Source organism: Balaenoptera physalus, assembly GCF_965194825.1.
Source record: "Balaenoptera physalus genome assembly, chromosome: 12".
Taxonomy (NCBI): Eukaryota; Metazoa; Chordata; class Mammalia; order Artiodactyla; family Balaenopteridae; genus Balaenoptera; species Balaenoptera physalus.
Genome location: NC_138897.1, coordinates 2,705,674 through 2,723,797, shown reverse-complemented (window position 1 = coordinate 2,723,797; position 18,124 = coordinate 2,705,674). Strand labels below are relative to the sequence as shown.

General features: G+C 50.4%; 1 protein-coding gene across 3 annotated transcripts in view; it reads right to left on the bottom strand.

Moving 5' to 3' along the window:
- MBP (myelin basic protein) overlaps nucleotides 1–18,124 on the bottom strand; it is a 110,458-nt gene that overhangs the window by 79,194 nt on the left and 13,140 nt on the right. For 2 of the 3 annotated variants that reach the window (XM_082417746.1, XM_082417748.1), the window contains exon 2: nucleotides 4,933–5,008. In XM_082417746.1, the coding sequence (XP_082273872.1) occupies nucleotides 4,933–4,983 (51 nt within the window). In that variant the 5' untranslated portion in view covers nucleotides 4,984–5,008. Of the gene's footprint in view, nucleotides 1–4,932; nucleotides 5,009–18,124 lie in introns of those variants that run through there. The other variant, XM_082417752.1, reaches the window with a different exon arrangement.

Genomic DNA, 18,124 nt, shown 5'->3' with positions numbered 1-18,124 from the left:
TGGGGGGGGTGGCGTGACCTGGATGGAGGAGACCACGAAGGTGTCCTGGGACACTGCCCGGCGAGGCAGCAGGGCCCACAGGGATGGGCCTGGCTGTGGAGCCTGCTGTCCGGTCTGGAGCTGCCAGCCACATGTGGCCACTGAGGGCCAGAAAAGTGGTCAGGCCGTATTGGGATGTAAGTTAAATATACTCCCGAGTTTGAAGATTCACTGAGACAAAAAGAATTGTAAAATACCTCACTGATAGTTGGTATATGCTGACATGATATTTGGAGTATACTAAGTTAAAGAAAATATATGAAGATTAATTTCTTCCTGTCTCTTCACTTTTTTATGTGGCTACTAGAAAATTTAAACGTCCACCTGCGGCTCTCCTTCCATCTCTGCTGCTCGGTGCCGACCTAGAGGGACAGAGAGCTGCCCTAAAGCCTAGCTCCTCCTTTCACTACCCACCTGGCCTTGGGCCAACCACGCAGGCCACTCTGAGAGTCCATCACGGGGAAAATGAAGATGATATTCAGAGGGTCAGGGCGTGGAGAAGGGCTGAACGCATGGGTGCAGCCAGCACATGGAGGACACAATCTCAAGGCCGCTGTGCCATGTGAACAGATGGTCACGGGCAACACATGGGCATGGAAGGTTCTGGACAAGCCCCCCATCCTAAGGGGCAGTGGGGGTGTTGGCTTATGGATCTGGGGCCTGAGAGGTTAAGGGGTCTGCGAGGGAGGCATTAACAGGAGAGAAGCGAATGCCGAAATCTCATGATGGGGAGAGGCCAGGGCAATGGCAGTGCCGACTGAGGGAGAGCGTCAGACTCTGGTGGCGATCACCAGGCAGGGCTGGGGACACTCCTCTCTCTGGCCTCTCAAACCTCCCAGTCACTTCTCGGCTGCATCAAATAACACGGACATTGTGGACTGACTTGTGTTCCCCAAAGAGCCACGTGTCGAAGTCCTAGCCCTCCAGGAATTCAGAATACGGCTGCATTTGAAGGTGGGGTCTTCACAGAGGTGATTAAGGTAAAATGAGGTCACTAGGATGGGCCCTAATCCTATAGGACTGGTGTCCTTATAAGAGGAGATCAGGACACAGACACACACAGAGGGATGACCACTTGAAGACACAGGGAGAAGACGGCCGTCTACACACCAAGGAGCGAGGCCTCAGGAGGACCCAGCCCTGCCTGCCGACACCTGGACCTCAGGTTCCAGCCTCTAGGACTGAGAGCGAATACACGTCTCTCGTTCAGCCCCCGGGTCTGTGGTGCTTTGTCACAGCAGCCCTGGCAACTACACAGCCACGGCGCGGATGCCTGGAGCACGGCAGGCGCTAATAGCAGCTGGGGTGTCCAACAGAGAATCACCAGAAAACCCCAACAAGCAAACCCATAGGTCAGAGACTGACAACAGTCAGAGCAACGCTGAACGAGACAGAAGCCCAGCAGAGCCTCAGTAAAGGGTGTGGGCACCGTCCTAAGTCCCAGTCGGTTCTCCTGAGGAAGAAGGGCTCCAGCTCCACTCCTGCGCAGACCTGGAAATGAACCCTCCCCTCCAGGAGCCAGAGGGGCCAAGCGTGTCATCCACCTGTGCGGGGTCCCCGGGCTCCCAGGGCTGCCCGGGCACAGCCTGCCCAAGGGCGGGGGCTCTATTTGAGAACCATGTGTCCCGGGGACGTGGCAGCTGGGACGCGTCCTTCCCCGGTTCTGCCAAAGGACCACTGTGAAAATGCACTGCCTGACAAGGAGCTGGTAAGTTAGTGAGCGGGGCTTTCTGGAAACAAATCCACCAGGGTGCTCAGAAAAGCAGGGAATCGGGGGCCAGCAGGGACTTCTTTGTGTCCGAGGATGAGAACTTCCCTGAATGCCACTGGTCCCCCTTGTGGATGGGCCTCCCTGACCTCCACCATCCACACTCTGCTCTCTGGCGGGGCCCCGAGGACAAGCTCGCAGCTGCATCGCTGCCTGGACGTGAGTCTGTCCACGTTAACACGCAAGGCTGGAACAGGGACAGAGAAATACCAGAGCTGTCCCTTCCACCACAGGCTCCTTGCTACATCGTGACACGTCTTCTTCGGGAGGAGAGGGAAGCCAGTGAGAGAACAGGGGGGCGTCATGGGGAGGAGCCTGGGAGCAGGAGGCTGTGTGCTCCTGGCCGCAGCAGCTCCTTCCCCAGCCGGGCTGAGCCGGGCGGGGGAGAGGGCGGCAGAGCAGGGGGTCACGACACAGGACCACTGCCTCCTCACGTCCTCCGCAGGCCTGCGGGTCCCAGGAAGGCAGCGGGCGAGGGCGTGAGGACACGGGGCTGATGGGGGACGCGAGGGGGGAGCAGAGGAGGGGTCTGGGCCCCTGTGCAGTACGGGGCGGGTCGCAAAGAGGCCAGAGCTGGGGAGGTGAGTGGGGTGACCGCTCCCTGCAACCCCCCGCCTGTTAGCAGGTCAACAATCAGCCCCCGGACACAGGCAAAAGCTTTCTGTCCATTCCCTCGTACGTGAAAAACAAGCTTCCCAGAATGACTACAGAAACATGCAGGCCGATAAACAGCAGGGCACGCGCTCATGTGATTTTCTATTCTGGTTTAAGCTGATACGCCATGTAACACCACAAAGCAGGGGTCCCCAACCCCCCGGGCCACAGACCGGTACCGGTTCGCGCAGCCTGTTAGGAACCGGCCGCACAGCAGGAGGCGAGTGGGGGAGAGCGAGCAAAGCTTCATCTTCGTCTCCCCGTCGTTCCCCATCACTTGCCATCGCTCGCATCACCGCCTGAACCCCCCCCCTTTCCCCCCCCCCACCCTGCCTCCGTGGAAAAACCGTCTTCCACGAAACCGGTCCCTGGGGCCAAAAAGGTTGGGGACCGCTGCCCCAGAACACTCCCTCCACAAGGCCTCAGATATTTTCTGTCAAGTGACAAACAATTAAAAGAAGAGAGCTGTTACTTGCAACAACTCCCTACAGGAACCAGTGGCCTTAAACGCCCAATTTCAAAAACAATCATCAGAATGTTAAAAATTAGCTTTCAGAAGACAGAAGCGTCACTATGGCTGTACCACTGCTCAGGAGTCTGACGCTGGTAAAAGTAAACCAGTGAGACTATGTCTTGGTGCTTTACAATGTCCAACAACAGGAAAGACACTGCAAGCCGCAGAGAGGCTTTCAGAAGCAGACTTGCAAATCAGTCACTTAAATCAGCAGTGCCTTAAAATACCACGTGCTCACAGGATGGGGCTCTCTGAGAAGAGCTGATCTCCACTTTCACTCTCAGCTGAGACTCTGTCCTCCTGGTGCAGATGCCACCAGGCCCACGGTCTGTATCGTAACTGAACACGTTCACAGCTCAGAGTTACTAGTGCCTTCACAGGGAGATTACCAGTAACACAGTTCACGCGCGAGGTATAGAAAACACCGCGTGATTCCCCATTCAACATTCACCAGAACACTTTACACACTTAGAAAATTGGTCCTCCTTTCAACAAGGAGAGGAGAATTCCAAATCAATAATAACGTTATAAAAAGGTAAACCCCTTCTAGTTGACCTTGGGCCTGACATCATTAGGAAAGAAACTTCATAACATTGTTTTAGATAAAACAATGTTTTCTCTCAAGCGTTTAAAACACTTTATAAGATAAGATATGAACAAAAACAGTATGTAATCACTGATTTACGTGAATGGCTTGAAAGCAAATTATGGAAAATTACCCACCTGGCTGATATGGAAATTGAGTCCAAGTACAGATCAGAGAAGGACCCGTGGCTGCAAAGTTCATTATTATTAAATAAAACCCGTAGCACAGAACCTCAGCAAAGAGGTCTTGGGGCTCAAATGTAATGTAATTCAATCTGGTGGACATTTATGAAGCACTTCTGTGTGTGTGTGGGCTGGTGGAGGCCCATCCTCAGCATTGTGACATTCTGATGAACTGTCATTTGTCTTGAGTTAAAGGACCAAAGAACTGGAATAATTAACCTTTCCCCCCTACAGATTAGGGTGGATTCACAGTTCTGCGCACAACATCAGGCCTAGTTCCTCATAATCTGAAACGATTCTTCGGTGGGCAGAGAATGAGGCCAGCAGGTGCCCTGGTGACGGGTCATCGGTTTGAGCGGCTCAGGGGGAAACAGGCTGAGAACCACTTTCCCAGTCACTCTGGGGGAGTCAAAGGTGATGCAGAGAATCATCATCGAACAGGGGAAGCTGATGTCCGTGGAATACGGTGGAAAGGGGCGAATGCGAGGCTAGAAATACATAGAAGATTCACTCTAAGTCACTGGAGGGATTTGGATGATTTTTTTTTTTTAATCTTTTGCTTTATTTATTTTTTAAATTTTATTTATTTATTTATTTATTTACTTATTTATGGCTGTGTTGGGTCTTCGTTTCTGTGCAAGGGCTTTCTCTAGTTGCGGCAAGCGGGGGCCACTCTTCATCGCGGTGCGCGGGCCTCTCACTATCGCGGCCTCCCTTGTTGTGGAGCACAGGCTCCAGACGCGCAGGCTCAGTAGTTGTGGCTCACAGGCCCAGTTGCTCCGCGGCATGTGGGATCTTCCCAGGCCAGGGCTCAAACCCGTGTCCCCTGCATTAGCAGGCAGACTCTCAACCACTGCGCCACCAGGGAAGCCCTCGGATGATTTTTATTTGCATTTTTCCTGTTTGCTCTCCGGTATCTTCCAAACTCCCTATGATGAGGGTGGGGGAAGGGATGTCGGGCCGGATGGCACCGGAAAAGCCAGTCACAGTGAGATCGTAGTGGGCCTGGAATCCTGGCCGAGGAATTCGGGTCTTGGCCTGTGTGCTGAGGACTAGCGTTCTAAGCCCTAGAAGTTTCTAAGGTAGGAGGGTAACAAGCCAATGGTTTTAGCGGAAACCCCTGGTAGCCACAGGGTACCTGAGGCGGGTTTGTGCGTTTGAAGGATTTTTGAGCCAGCTCACTTCTTACCTTATTTCCCTTCTCGGCACCTAAGTCTCGCTTCCCTGCGTGGTTCCCCATCCTGAGCCGTGGAGGTCTTCAGATGCTGAAAGACAAAGAGAGGCCGTTAGCCTTGAAGCTGGTCCTTTCAGAGTTTTCTACGCTATTTTTCAATCAGCACAATCCCGTTCCACGTGCTATACCCATTTCTGAGAAAAGAAAACGAAAGCCCCCAAACTCAAGAGGCCCCCAAAGTCTCAAGAGTGAGCGTCACTGTCCTCTGAGTCCTGGCAAAAAGCTAGAAAGCGGGACGGCTGCCCAAACCCGGATTCTGTCCAGTGACAAACACGGTTCAGTGTGTTTCCTCGTCTATAAAGAAGATGAGCTCATCTCCAGAGACCTCACAGACTGTGCACAAGTCCAGATGGACAGACGGAGGTACACCTCATGTTCAGTAACGAGAGGAACAGAGATGCAGAAAAGTGCCGACGCTCCTAAACATAAAAATAAGCTTGATGCTTCAGGAATCGTGTGAGCACAGAAACAGCAAGACCCTACCAAGGGCTGCTTATCGGACAAGCATCCCAAGAATCTGCAGAATTTGTAAGGAAGATAAAGTTGGATTAAAAAAAAGCACATGTTCCTCATTTGTATTTTGTAACCCAAACTTTAGCAGCAAATTTATTTCTTTTTCCTCCAGAAAGGCACAAAACTGAAGAATTTAGCCAAACTCATCCCACACAGATTCCCTCATCCCACACACACCCCTGGACCTGCATGAACCACGAGGACCCTTGCACCACCACCGTACACTCGTCAGCTGGCTGCAGGTGACCTGTCTTTAAGGGCCGTTGCAAAATTCAATCATCCACGATGTATCCTTTTCAAAGAACATGTGAGTAGTACCTCCCTGCTGAACAAGGAGTGGCTCTCCTTGAAAGGTAACGAAATGAATTGTCCTCTAAAAATGGGAAGGATTTCTAAAATATTACACATGCCTGACGAAAGGCAAGTTTTGTTTCCCCAAAGGCACTCTTTTGCAAAGAAGGAATTGCCCAGTATCTGAATTTTCCCAAAGTCTCCCATATCACTGGGTGACTCCTCGGTGACTACAAAGGATACCCATGCCCTTCCCCAGGCAAACTGGTGAGAAAGGGAGTGATGGCGTCTTATAGCATCACCTCCCAGTGTGTGGGGTACAGTGAGTTGTTACCTGGTGGAGACCAAGCACCTGAGGAGTGGAAACCCTTTCCCGCCTTCGTATTTTGTAAATGGAGACTGGAGCAGAGCCCCACGCAGAGGGAGATGTTAAAAACTGCTGTACTTCAAATGACTTGGATCAAAGTGGGGATTATGTGCTCTGGTGAATCAAAGACATGGTTCTAGTGGTGATAAAAACACTGCTGACTTAGAAGAATCACGTGAATACACCATGTATCATGACATGAAGGTGAAAAAACCAATACTTTAAAATGTATGCTTTTACATGGTGACTATAGTTAACGATACTGTTTGCATACAGGCAGACCTTGTTTTATTGTGCTTTGCTTTATTGCTCTTTGTGGATATTGCATATTTTATAAATTGAAGGTTTGTGGAAACCCTGCATTGTCAGATGATGGTTAGCATTTTTTAGCAAGGAAGCATTTTAAATTAAAAAATAAAATCTATGCTTAAAAAAAAATAAAATGTATGCTTTTAAAAATTCAAGTCGACCTTTGCAGATAATTTCAGTATTCAATGCGATTCTATCATCCACCTTCCCAATTTACTTACATGGGACCACCCCCAAAAAAACCTCTATGGGGTAACCTCACTGGTAAAATGGAGGTTTTGGGGCACATATGGTAGTTTACTTGATAAGAATGGGCACAAAAAGGGAAAGAGGGGACTCGTTTTTGTCCTCTTGGGGCCTGACCTGCAGTTGGAGAAAGTGACTGCACGTTCTCTGTGCAGGACGACGGTCTGAACTCCGGGAGTAGAGGGGGTCATTCTGAACTGCGATCTCTCTGTGATCCCATGTGGGGTTCTGAGTAACTACTGATAACTTGCACTGCGTATGTAATACACAGAATAACAATGCATCAAACATCCCTGTTTAAGAAATAAGAATTGGTGTATTTGAGTGGGGAAAGATAAATTAGGAGGTTGGGATTAGCATATACACAGTGCTATATCTAAAACAGACAACCAACAAGGACGTACTGTATAGCACAGGGAACTCTACTTAATATTTTGGGATAACCTATAAGGGAAAAGAATCTGGAAAAAAATATATGTACATATAAAACTGAATCACTGTGCTGTACATCTGAAACTAACACAACATTGTAAATCAACCATACTCCAATTAAAAAAATATATATATAAATAAAATAAGTTACCTCCAAAAAAAAAAAAAAGAATTGGTGTATTTGAAACTAAACACAGGCAAAAATAGATAACTTCTTCTCAAGTTGACAGCTTGGACTCTTGGGGTTTTCCAGCCCCGACATAGAGAAGCGCACGCTACCATCTCTGTTCTCACCTGGACAGCATCTCAAGCCCAGCATCCCTTACCTCCTCCCGTTTCCATCTTTCCCTCACCCTCCTCAGTCACCTCCCCTCCAGGTATTAGGCAAATCCCAACACAATGGTCCCTCCTTCCAGAAAACAAATCTCTAAGGATTTAACGTAAATCAAAATAGTGTGGGACGTGTGAATATTCGGGGGGTTGCTTGTGGACAAAAGGAGAGCTGATTTTGGAGCAAGGGCTTTGAGGCACAGGTGATCTAATCACAAGATGCTTGCACTGCTCCTTGGAGAGGGGACGCGTCTTCCAAGCCAGTGTGCTCTGATCAGAACTTTATCACGCCTCAAAGCGCAACTTTAGGGTGTACTTGGGAAGACTGTTCATGAACTATTTTAATCACTATTAAAAAAAAAAACTCAAGACTACTGGACACAGAATAGATTGAAATAACAAAAGTCCGGGTCAGACTTTTGAGTGTGTACAGACTTTTTTTCCCTCCTGTCTCAGATTAACAGAATGAGAATTTATATGTGTCGTTTCGAGTAGGCAGATTCTGGCCTTAAATGCACAATTTGCGCACCGGCAGGAAAAGAAAGACGAGGAATACAAAGTGACTATTCTCAGCTTAGGGCCCCTCAATAGAGAGATCATCAGTACTTGAGGTGTATGGCATAGTCCTGTGGTGAAAATGATGGGCAGTGGACTTGTTCTGAGGTAACTCTGCCCGACTCCGCCGTGGAGAGACGGGAGGGTTGGGTTACAGAAGGCTGCCCTGGCAGCTGGCCTCCATAGTAAGCTGAAAAGAACCATCTGCAGACAGAAGAGCTGGACATTTGGAGGTCACACGCGTGACGCGGCGGGGTTCCTCATGGTGTCTGCACTCACTGTACGTTTGGGCTCGTTAGGAACCAACCTGTGTGGCTGTATTTATGCCCATGTTCTAGGAAACGGTCACAGGTGTACTATTCTCACAGACTTATAGTTCTTTAGGCTTTGGTTTCAGAAGATTCTGTAGATTGTACAAGAGTTTTGTTTTGTTTTTTTTCCTGCTCAGCGTCCATGTTCCTAAAAGCAACCCTAAAATTAACGTTTTTATGGAGATACAGGGTTAGTTTCACAGTGATTTGCTTTATCCCTCGAGTTACGGAATTATAGGAATAACCCTGTATGCTTTATTCCCATTTTACAGTTGAGAAAGTAAAGTTTAGAAGACTCATCCAGCTATGACTATAACACCGCCTCTAGGAATATATCATAGGTAAAAATAGGGATCAGCTGGACGTTGTTTACATTATGAATATGTCTTACGTGGAAAAAAGTGTTCCGGTAGGTCTAAGATGTCACCCATTTCTAGATTATTAATCAACATGATAAAGAGAAGGCTTTGCTCTAACAAGCAGCCTTGAGAAAATAGCTGAATTACAATAACTTATTCTTCATAAACACCTGTATGTGGATACACAAGTTTAATAAGGAAAATGACAGCGACTTTCTTAATTTCCTGCCTAATGTCTTGCCATAACAGCTGGTGAAAAGTGTATGCAAGGAATTATTTGGGTTTTAATTCCACGCCTGCCAATTACTATTTACTGAAGAGCTTAGAAATTTAGTTCTCTGAGCTTCTGACTGCTCATCTGTAAAATCAGATGATGATACCTGCAGTGCATTCATTCATATTGAGGCATTCAATAAGGTAACAGACTCGAAATCCCCTGGCCCCTGACAACCCATTGACAACTTAAGGGCCTTCTCTTCCCTCCCTTAGAGAATGGCTTGTATGTTACATAAGGCACCGACCGCAGAATGAGACGAATAAGGGGTTAATTATGATCCCGAAGGGCTAATCATCTACAGATATCTTAACTGTCAAAGTTCAACTTTCTTGTAATAAAAATGTTCAATTAATATATTGCTTCATGATCAGTAGAGAGCCAGAGGGCAATTTGTCTTTCTCACCTGTCTCGGGTGCAATTTTTCACGCACAGCAGCTTAGAGTAATTTTTTTCTCTGTCCTGTTTGCACTTGTGTACGTGTGAATATTGACAGTACAAACACCAGCGGGATGGCATCTGTGGGCAGGGGCTGAGAAGGATCCAGGGGCTGAGGTCACCCTGGGTCACAGAGGCGGGTCAGGTGAGAAACCGCAGGAGCACTGAGCCCAAGGTTAGTGTTTTAACATCTATGCACTTAATCCACATACAATCATCCCAGCCAGGAGGTGGATTAATGTGTACTTTTGGCAGCAGAATTAAAATTCTGCTACTACCAGGGTGGTAACTTTTGCTTCTCTGCTTTCCCAAATCACTAAAGCAATGTTTTCAAAATTCCATGTACTTTGCCATTAACCCTCGTAGCTTTTTACCAGGCTTTAAAGGTAAATGAACTTTACTGTTACACTTTGTACTTAACCCCTTAGCTGGACCCAAATGGCTCTCAGCCTCTAGTTACTGGTGAATTCCATGCTGAAGGGGCTTCGTGGGTCCTTGGGGATGAAATATACCAACTGCCAGCATCCGCTGAGGAGACACCAGGCACTTAGGAGCACGGTTTATGTTTGGAGATGGCCTAACCATACCTTCTAGAAGAATGAACGGTAAGACAGAGACGCCTGTGGATTTGCACCAGTCAGAAAGGACCGCTTTAACCTCTGACCTGCGGGGAACATGGAGAATTTGACTGATCGAGGGAATGAGACAGGGTGTCCCCGGAATGGAATAACTGAACAAGGTAATGAAACAGGAGACGGTGAACATTCCAAAGGGGCACCCTCATTTCCTTCCTGGGAGCCACTAAATGCGAGACAGAATGAACCTGCTGCTGAGCTGCTGAAAGGCACTCCCTCCCCACCCCCCAGACCAGCCAGGGAACCCAGAGCTGGCAGCCGATCGCTTCCTCCGGGCCGCCCTTCCGTGCCTGGTATGGTCTGTCACGGGGTGTGGACCCTGCCCTTCCTCCCCGCAGAGACCAAACTGATGCCACCAGCCCTAAAAGGTGGGCGGGGGTAGCACAGAGCTGGAAGGACGGACAGTGTGACTCTGCTTCTTGGACCTTTAAACAAAACCCAGAGAGCAAATGTGAAAGAGCAGGGAGCTCGCGTATAAAATAAAACAAGGACCTGAGAGAGAAGTATGAGACTAAATGAAAGACTTTCATCCCTTCAGCATCCGCCAGGGCCCAAGCGTTTACGCCTGGTTTCTGTAGACAATCATTTTTATTTCTCAGGTCAAAAACATTCTTGTAACACTCTGTGTTCAGAACGTAGTAAACAGCTACCAACATCACCAAAACCACCACCCCCCAAATAAACACACACACACACACACACTCGTGTGCACAAGACAAAAAGAAAGACCATTGTACGACTGGAACAGGGGGTGGGAAGCTTAAGAAGTCACACCGAGGTTCAGGAACGCCTGTGACAGCTGACCTCCGAGATGCTCAGGCTCTCCCCACACTCCCGCCCGCCCTCTGGCTTACAGCACACAGACCCCCCACGTCACACGTCCCAGTTCACCGGTCGGTCGATATGGCAAAGTCGACATTGAACCTGAAGAAAGAGTCTGCTTTCCCGTCCCACCCAATGCACCTCACAGACCTTATCACAACTCTCTGAAAGCAAACCATCCCTTCCCCATGTGAGGACACAGTGCAGAGATGCTGGCTGCGATCCAGGAACTGGGTTCCCACCGGACACTGAATCTGCCGGCACCTGACCTCGGACTCGCACCTCCAGGACGGTGAGAAATGAATGTCTGCCGTTTACAAGCCCCCGGTCTGTGGTTTTCTGCTACAGCAGCCTGAGTCTGGACTAAGACAGCTCATAATGTGCTGAGAAGGACGGGGTAAAAGTCCACTTCAGAAGCCTATGTCTATCCTAGAAAAAGCTTCTCCAAGACAGTGAGGTGGGATCTGGCCCCTCAACAGTCCTCAGGACCCCACACTGCGCTGGTGTCCTGACGGCGTTTACGAACAGACCCAAACACCCAATCTGGACTCACGCGGAAAGCGTCAGAAGAAATCAGCCTCTAATTTGGGGGGGACGGGAATTTTTGCTTTGGGTTATCACATAATATTCATAAGCTAGCTATCACCATCCTTTGTTTTCCCCAGGCTTATCAGATTTACAGTGCAGAAGAGCACTGACTTAAAGTTATCAAAAATCATTTAGAAAGAAAATTACGGAACTGCAGACGGATGGAGTTGGTTGGAGTCTGACTGTGGTCCCTTGAGCCTGGTCCTTGGGGCATCAGCTGGCTTTGTAGATGAAGCCATTACCAAAATGGGCAGCAAATGAATGACGTTCTGGAGTTCCGGCTCTTGGTGTTGCTATGACATCACCCCTCTCAATTACAACAAAGCGTTTTCTTGAAGGCAAAAAGAAGCAGATCAAACAGTAGTTCATTAATGCTTAAGTCAGATTAACTTTTAGAATTTCTTGTTAATACAGTCACACAAGTCTACAATTAGGTAGCATGTTTAGCTTTTCATAGCTCTTGAAAGGAGAGAGGAAGTTCTCCGTGTAAAAACAGAATGTGCCGGGAAGCTGGGATGCTGGGTAACCGCGGCCTGCCAGGCCTGCAGTCACATGGAGACAGCCTTCCTGACGCTCGGACGCAGGGCACCCCCTTCCCTCGGCAGGTGGGCCACCTGGAAAGAGCCCACTCCTGGTGGCCTAACTCAGTCATGGGCATGAAGGCCGGGTGCCACTGGCCACACCCTGCACACGCCGCCCACCGGGAGGCCCAGCAGGCGGGGGGTTTCGGAGAGAAAGTTCCAGAGCTCGGGTCCCAGAGGTGCCCAGGGCATGCCCCTTCTTGTCGTCTCTCTCCCGCTTGCTCTGAGGTTTTGGCCAATGTTAATTCCAGGAGGGGTTGTGAAAATGACTGGTTAATATTTTATTAACCGCCTGCAATGGGGGTCACGTGTGCCCACAACCAGGACGCTGTCGCTGGTAGCAGAGGAAACGTGAGCATCGTGGGCCTTGCTCAAGGCCAGAGCCAGTGATCAAAGGGCAGAAGGCGTGCTGAGCTCTGTGTATTTTAATCCACCTCCAGAGCTGCTCACACGTTCCCTGGCGTCAGGCATGCCGGCTCCTGGGAGCTGCGCATGGGGAAGGAACGCGTTGACTCAGACTACAGGTTTGCATGTGGCCTGCGGCCAAAAGAGCTACAGCCTGAGTCTTGACTAAAGTGATCCCGAGCTTCCTGAAAACACAGAGGACATTTGACTCCTGGAATGGTTGACCTCAACTCTCCAACTTCAAATCACCACGGGAGAGGGGCCATCTCCCATCTGGCACCATTTTCCCAGGTGACCTTCCAGAACCTTCCGGGTGCTGATCAGGGAAAAGAACGCATGCGTGGTCATCACCCCCATCACGGTCCCCCGAGGCACGGGGCTCAGAGCTGATCTAACGGGTGCTGCATCGTCACACAGGCGTGTGACATTGTAGAAGATGCAGGATGGGAGCAGGTGACAATTACAGTTAAAGCAAAGGGAGGGAGACACGTCCCAAGAGAACACCACTCGATGGAAAGGGCGTGACTGGAGGCCTCAGAGGGCGGCCAGTGTGACGGTCCTTCCTCCGCGCCAGGCGGGACGTGACCTTTTCAGAAGCCCAGCCTCCTAGCCCGCTGCCCCCAGGCTGAGGTGGGTGCTGTTAGGATGCTCCTCGTTTTACAGTCAGTGAAACTCGGGAGGTTCAGAAAGACCGGGTAACACAAGTTCACAGTCACTGGTTCAAGGTCAGCCATGAGCTGACCCAGTGACTTGGGCAGGGCACTTAACTTCTCCAGAAAAAGGACTCCGGATGCATTCGGTCTTGGATTTATTAAAGGAACAGAGCTGCATGGAAAGGATAGAGGGGCAGCAGCTTCTTTATATCACACGTTTTTGTTTGGTTTTTAAAAATTATTTATTTATTTATGGCTGTGCTGTGTCTTCGTTTCTGTGCGAGGGCTTTCTCTAGTTGCGGCGAGCGGGGGCCACTCTTCATCGCGGTGCGCGAGCCTCTCACTGTCGCGGCCTCTCTTGTTGCGGAGCACAGGCTCCAGACGCGCAGGCTCAGTAGCTGTGGCTCACGGGCCCAGTTGCTCCGCGGCACGTGGGATCTTCCCGGACCGGGGCTCGAACCCGTGTCCCCTGCATTGGCAGGCAGATTCTCAACCACTTCGCCACCAGGGAAGCCCTATATCACATGTTTTAATGTGCTTTCTGACGATTCGAAAGACACTAGTGACAACTTGGACGGAGTCTTTGAGCCTCATTCCCTCTGACGTGGAAACCACCGCAGAGCAACAGTAAACAACGGTGCATTATAGGAATACATCATAACACTAAACCTCTCTTAAATAGGTAAATAACAAACATCTACAGAGCACAGCATGTGTGATGAACATGGGGCTGCCAACAAGCTTGCAGTCTGACCCTGAGCTTTTCACCTGCTTTCTGCACACTTTTTAGTTTCTAAGTGGTACCTTTAAGGCCTAAAAAAGATCAGTATCCTTTCAGAAGGCAATGCTTTATTGCCACAAGGTGGAGGCCTTATGATTTTATTTCTCCATCAAAATCAAGATTATCCAGAATGCCTTTTACAGGAAATAAATGAAAAATGAAAACATCTGGCAGAGAATGTTCACAATATTGTGCTTATCTGATAAACTGTGACCACGCTGAAACTATAATAAAGTGTCTTAATCACTCATATTCCCCCCAAAGCATGGCATTTGTGGATAAATAACTTCTTATTTGATGCTTCGGGGTGGTAACATCCAAAGACGGTGCAGGACCGACTTAAAGGACCAAAAAGGGTGATGGAAGTGGGGCATTTGGGGCAGGAAGGCTGAGTCCTGGTCTCACCTGCCACAGGCAGCCGGGCGGCCCTGGACAGGTCACGGGCTCCGCTGTCCTTCTGGGGAAGCGAGGGGCCTGGAGCGGGGCCGGGGCGGCTGCACTAACTCCTACAGGGATGGTGTGAGTGCCTCACACCTGTAACCCCGGGAGTTTAAGAGAAGCTGCCGTATCGTGTCAGACACGCAGACATCTGGGTTCCCGAAGCTGGGGCCGGGGCCAAACAAGACGGGACCAGACAGACTCATTACCTGAGTGTCTACTGGATGCAGTGAGCGCAGGAGAGGAGCTGGGTTCCAGCACGCACAATGTGCACAGATGCAACCACACACACACACACACACACCTCTTCTGCGTCCCTGTGGCGCCAGAAGAACAACGAGAAGTCTCCTCCGGGAGAGAATCCTCCTCTAAGCTAAGACCCCTCTGCCCCCCATCCTTCTTGGAGGGGGCAGGGGGTAAGGACCGTCAGAGCAGGTTGGTCCCCAGAGGTCCGTCCTCAGGGGGAGCACATGTCACCAGCGTACACTGGGTCAGGAGAGGCCCCCGAAGTGGGGAGAGCAGAATCCACAGGGCATGCTGCCTGCCTGGGGCCCCTGGCCGTGCGCTCCTGCTCTGTCCCCACCACCGAGAGGAGGGAGGGTTGGGAGGGGACCTGCAGGAACTCAGAGAAGTTGTCTGGCTCACCCAGCCTCCCCTCGACCTTGCAGGGTCTCCCCTGCAGCCCTGAGACCACTGCTCCCTCCCCGGGCAGGGCCGGACCCTCGCTGAGCCCAGGTCCTGAGCCACCCTCTCCGCAATCCCCCCCCCTGCTGGAACTGTCGTCCCATGGAGCACGCTGGGGATGAAGGCACTACAGGTGGCACCCGTGACTCGTCCACCGCTGTGTCCCCAGCACCCACCCCACTGACTGGTGCACAGTAGGTGCTCAGTAAACACCTGTGAAGTGAATGGGAGAAGCAGAATAAAGCCCTGAAGTTATTCCCTCCACCCCAAAGCACGTGCGCCCAGACACACACGCACACGCACGGAGCACACGTGGGGTTTGAGACCACCAGACCGACCCCTGGATCGAGGCGCCCCCTCTGACCAGAGCCAGGTATGCACCGGGGAGGTGGCGTGGCCGTGAGGACCAGTGTGGCCGGAGGGAGCAGCCTAGGCCTTCCAAGAGGAGCGCTCAGGGGCCATGGGGGCTGAGGGCCTCTCTAGGGGCAGGGTCCCCTGGGAACAGAAGCCCTTGCGCAGAAGGAACCAAGGACACCACAAAAGGGAGGCACGGGCGGCACCCCTGCCGCTGCCCCCAAGGGTGGGTGCAGAGCTCGGAGGGCGGCGGGCATGGCGGGTGCCCCGTCGTCCCTCACTTTGGGCTGAAGCCTCCAAGGCCGGGAGCCCAGGGGAGCAGCAGGCAGACCGGAGGGTGGGAGGCCCGAGCGCCAGACACCGGAACGCGGCCCTCAGGAGGCTGCACCAGCAGCCTTCGTTGCATGTGCCCCCCCCCAAGGGCACCCGCCGTTAAGGGCAAATGCAGACCCTCCCCGGGCGGCCAGGGGATCCGCCGTGAAGGCAGGAAGACCTGTGATCAAACAAGCAAGGATCTGCGCTCAGCACATGAGTGACCAGTTACAACAAGCCTGAGTTAAAATACGTGGAAACAAGGCACCCACAGATGCCTGGGGCAGCGGAGGAGGGCGGTTCTTAATGAATTAGATACCTTTTCAAAGCGCTGATTTCGAATTACACTCTGATGCAAGCTGCGTCCAAAGCTTGGAATAGAAACCTCTGAACCCAGGGCAGCATCTGGCGCAGCGCCTGGCCTTTCGGTTACCTGGTTACCAGACAGGTTAGCTGTGCAGACAGGCTACGGGCGCGGGGTCTCCACAGACAGCCGGGCCCACGCTGTGCACAGACCTCAGCCTGGTGTTGTTTTCCTTCTTTCATGAAGCCCACGGGCACCAACTTGGGTCCGCGCTTCACCTGCTTTGAGGGATGAATGAACACCCCCTGCCTCCTTCCTCTCTGCGTTTCTATACCTGCCTCCCCGGCGTCTCCATCATGTACCCTAGAACATCTGTAATTAGTCACGAAACCCACACCAGCTCTGTGCAGAAAACTCCAGAGAGAGTGGCTGGGAAGGTTAACCTAAGAAAAGGACAGGGAAATAGTGGGATTTGAACCACCCTTTAGAGCCCCATTGGATTATGGACATTACGATAACTAAGGGCAGCTCCACGGAAAGAGGTCAGGAGCAAACTCTGGATTGAGTCCAGGGCACATTTTTCAAACTCTTCTTCAGCACAAGTCATGAAAGCAAATGAAGTTAAGTCTCAGAGATTTCGGACTCTGTGATGATTGTACCATATGAGCCCACACAGAAATGACACCTGGGACCTTTTCTACCTTCATGAACAAATGTGGTTTTTAAAAAAAGGGTGTGGGGGCTTCCCTGCTGGTGCAGTGGTTGAGAATCTGCCTGCTAATGCAGGGGACACGGGTTCAAGCCCTGGTCTGGGAAGATTCCACATGCCACGGAGCAACTAGGCCCGTGAGCCACAACTACTGAGCCTGCGCGTCTGGAGCCTGTGCTCCGCAACAGGAGAGGCCGCGATAGTGAGAGGCCCACGCACCGCGATGAAGAGTGGCCCTCACTTGCCTCAACTAGAGAAAGCCCTCACACAGAAACGAAGACCCAACACAGTCATTAATTAATTAATTAATTTTTTTTTTTTTTAAAAAGGGTGTGAGGGCTTCCCTGGTGGCGCAGTGGTTGGGAATCTGCCTGCCAATGCAGGGGACACGGGTTCGAGCCCTGGTCCGGGAAGATCTCACATGCCATGAAGCAACTAAGTCCATGCATCACAACTACTGAGCCTGCACTCTAGAGCCTGTGAGCCACAACTACTGAGCCTGTGTGCTTAGAGCCTGTGCTCCGCAACAAGAGAAGCCACCGCAATGAGAAGCCCGCGCACTGCAACGAAGAGCAGCCCCTGCTCGCCGCAGCTTGAGAAAGCCCGTGCGCAGGAACAAAGACCCAACGCAGCCAAAAATAAATAAAATTAAAAAAAAAAAAGGGTGTGAAAATTTTTCCAGGTTTTAATCTACCTTCACATTAAAATTTACTTTAATTTCCCATCCCACATTTTATTTTGGTGTTGTTAATCCTATGTAAAAAATATCTGTGTAAATAGTGTTAGGACTATTACGAAATGTGGCTTTAAACACGACATTTCACTGCCTTTTCAGAAAGGCTGTCTGCCAGGTCAGCACCTCTGTGCCCTCCTTCCTTTCACATAACAATTTCTAAACAACGTCTGAAATGAATAAGGCTGGCTGTTTTTTTTTTTTTTTCCGAGCCACACAGCATGAGGGATCTTAGTTCCCCAACCAGGGAACAAACTCAGGCTCCTTGAAGTGGAAGGGCGGAGTCTTAACCACTGGACTGCCAAGGAAATCCCAGGCTAGCTTTTAATATCTGATTTAAAGCCTTCTCTCTTCAAAAATAAGCCTTGACATACAGAGATAATGATGGAATAAAAGAATCATTGTCTGCCTTTTAAAAGGGACAGCACCTTCCCTAGAGCTGTATAAAATGATGCATCAAACGCAGAGATGCATTAGGCCTGACTCTGAAATATAATTTAGCCTCTTTCTATTTCTAGGAAGACAACGGCAGCTGGGGATTCCACTTCATACATCCCTGGTCTCAGCTAGTCCAAGGCTATCACGTTTTCAGACATCCGAAAGAACCAGAATAAAAAGAACCAAAGCACACCCTGCCTTCCTACCACACCAAGAGAAACCTAGCTCCTAAAACATGAGAGCCATTTTTGTTTATTTTATTAAGTTCCTGCTTTATCTGGTCTT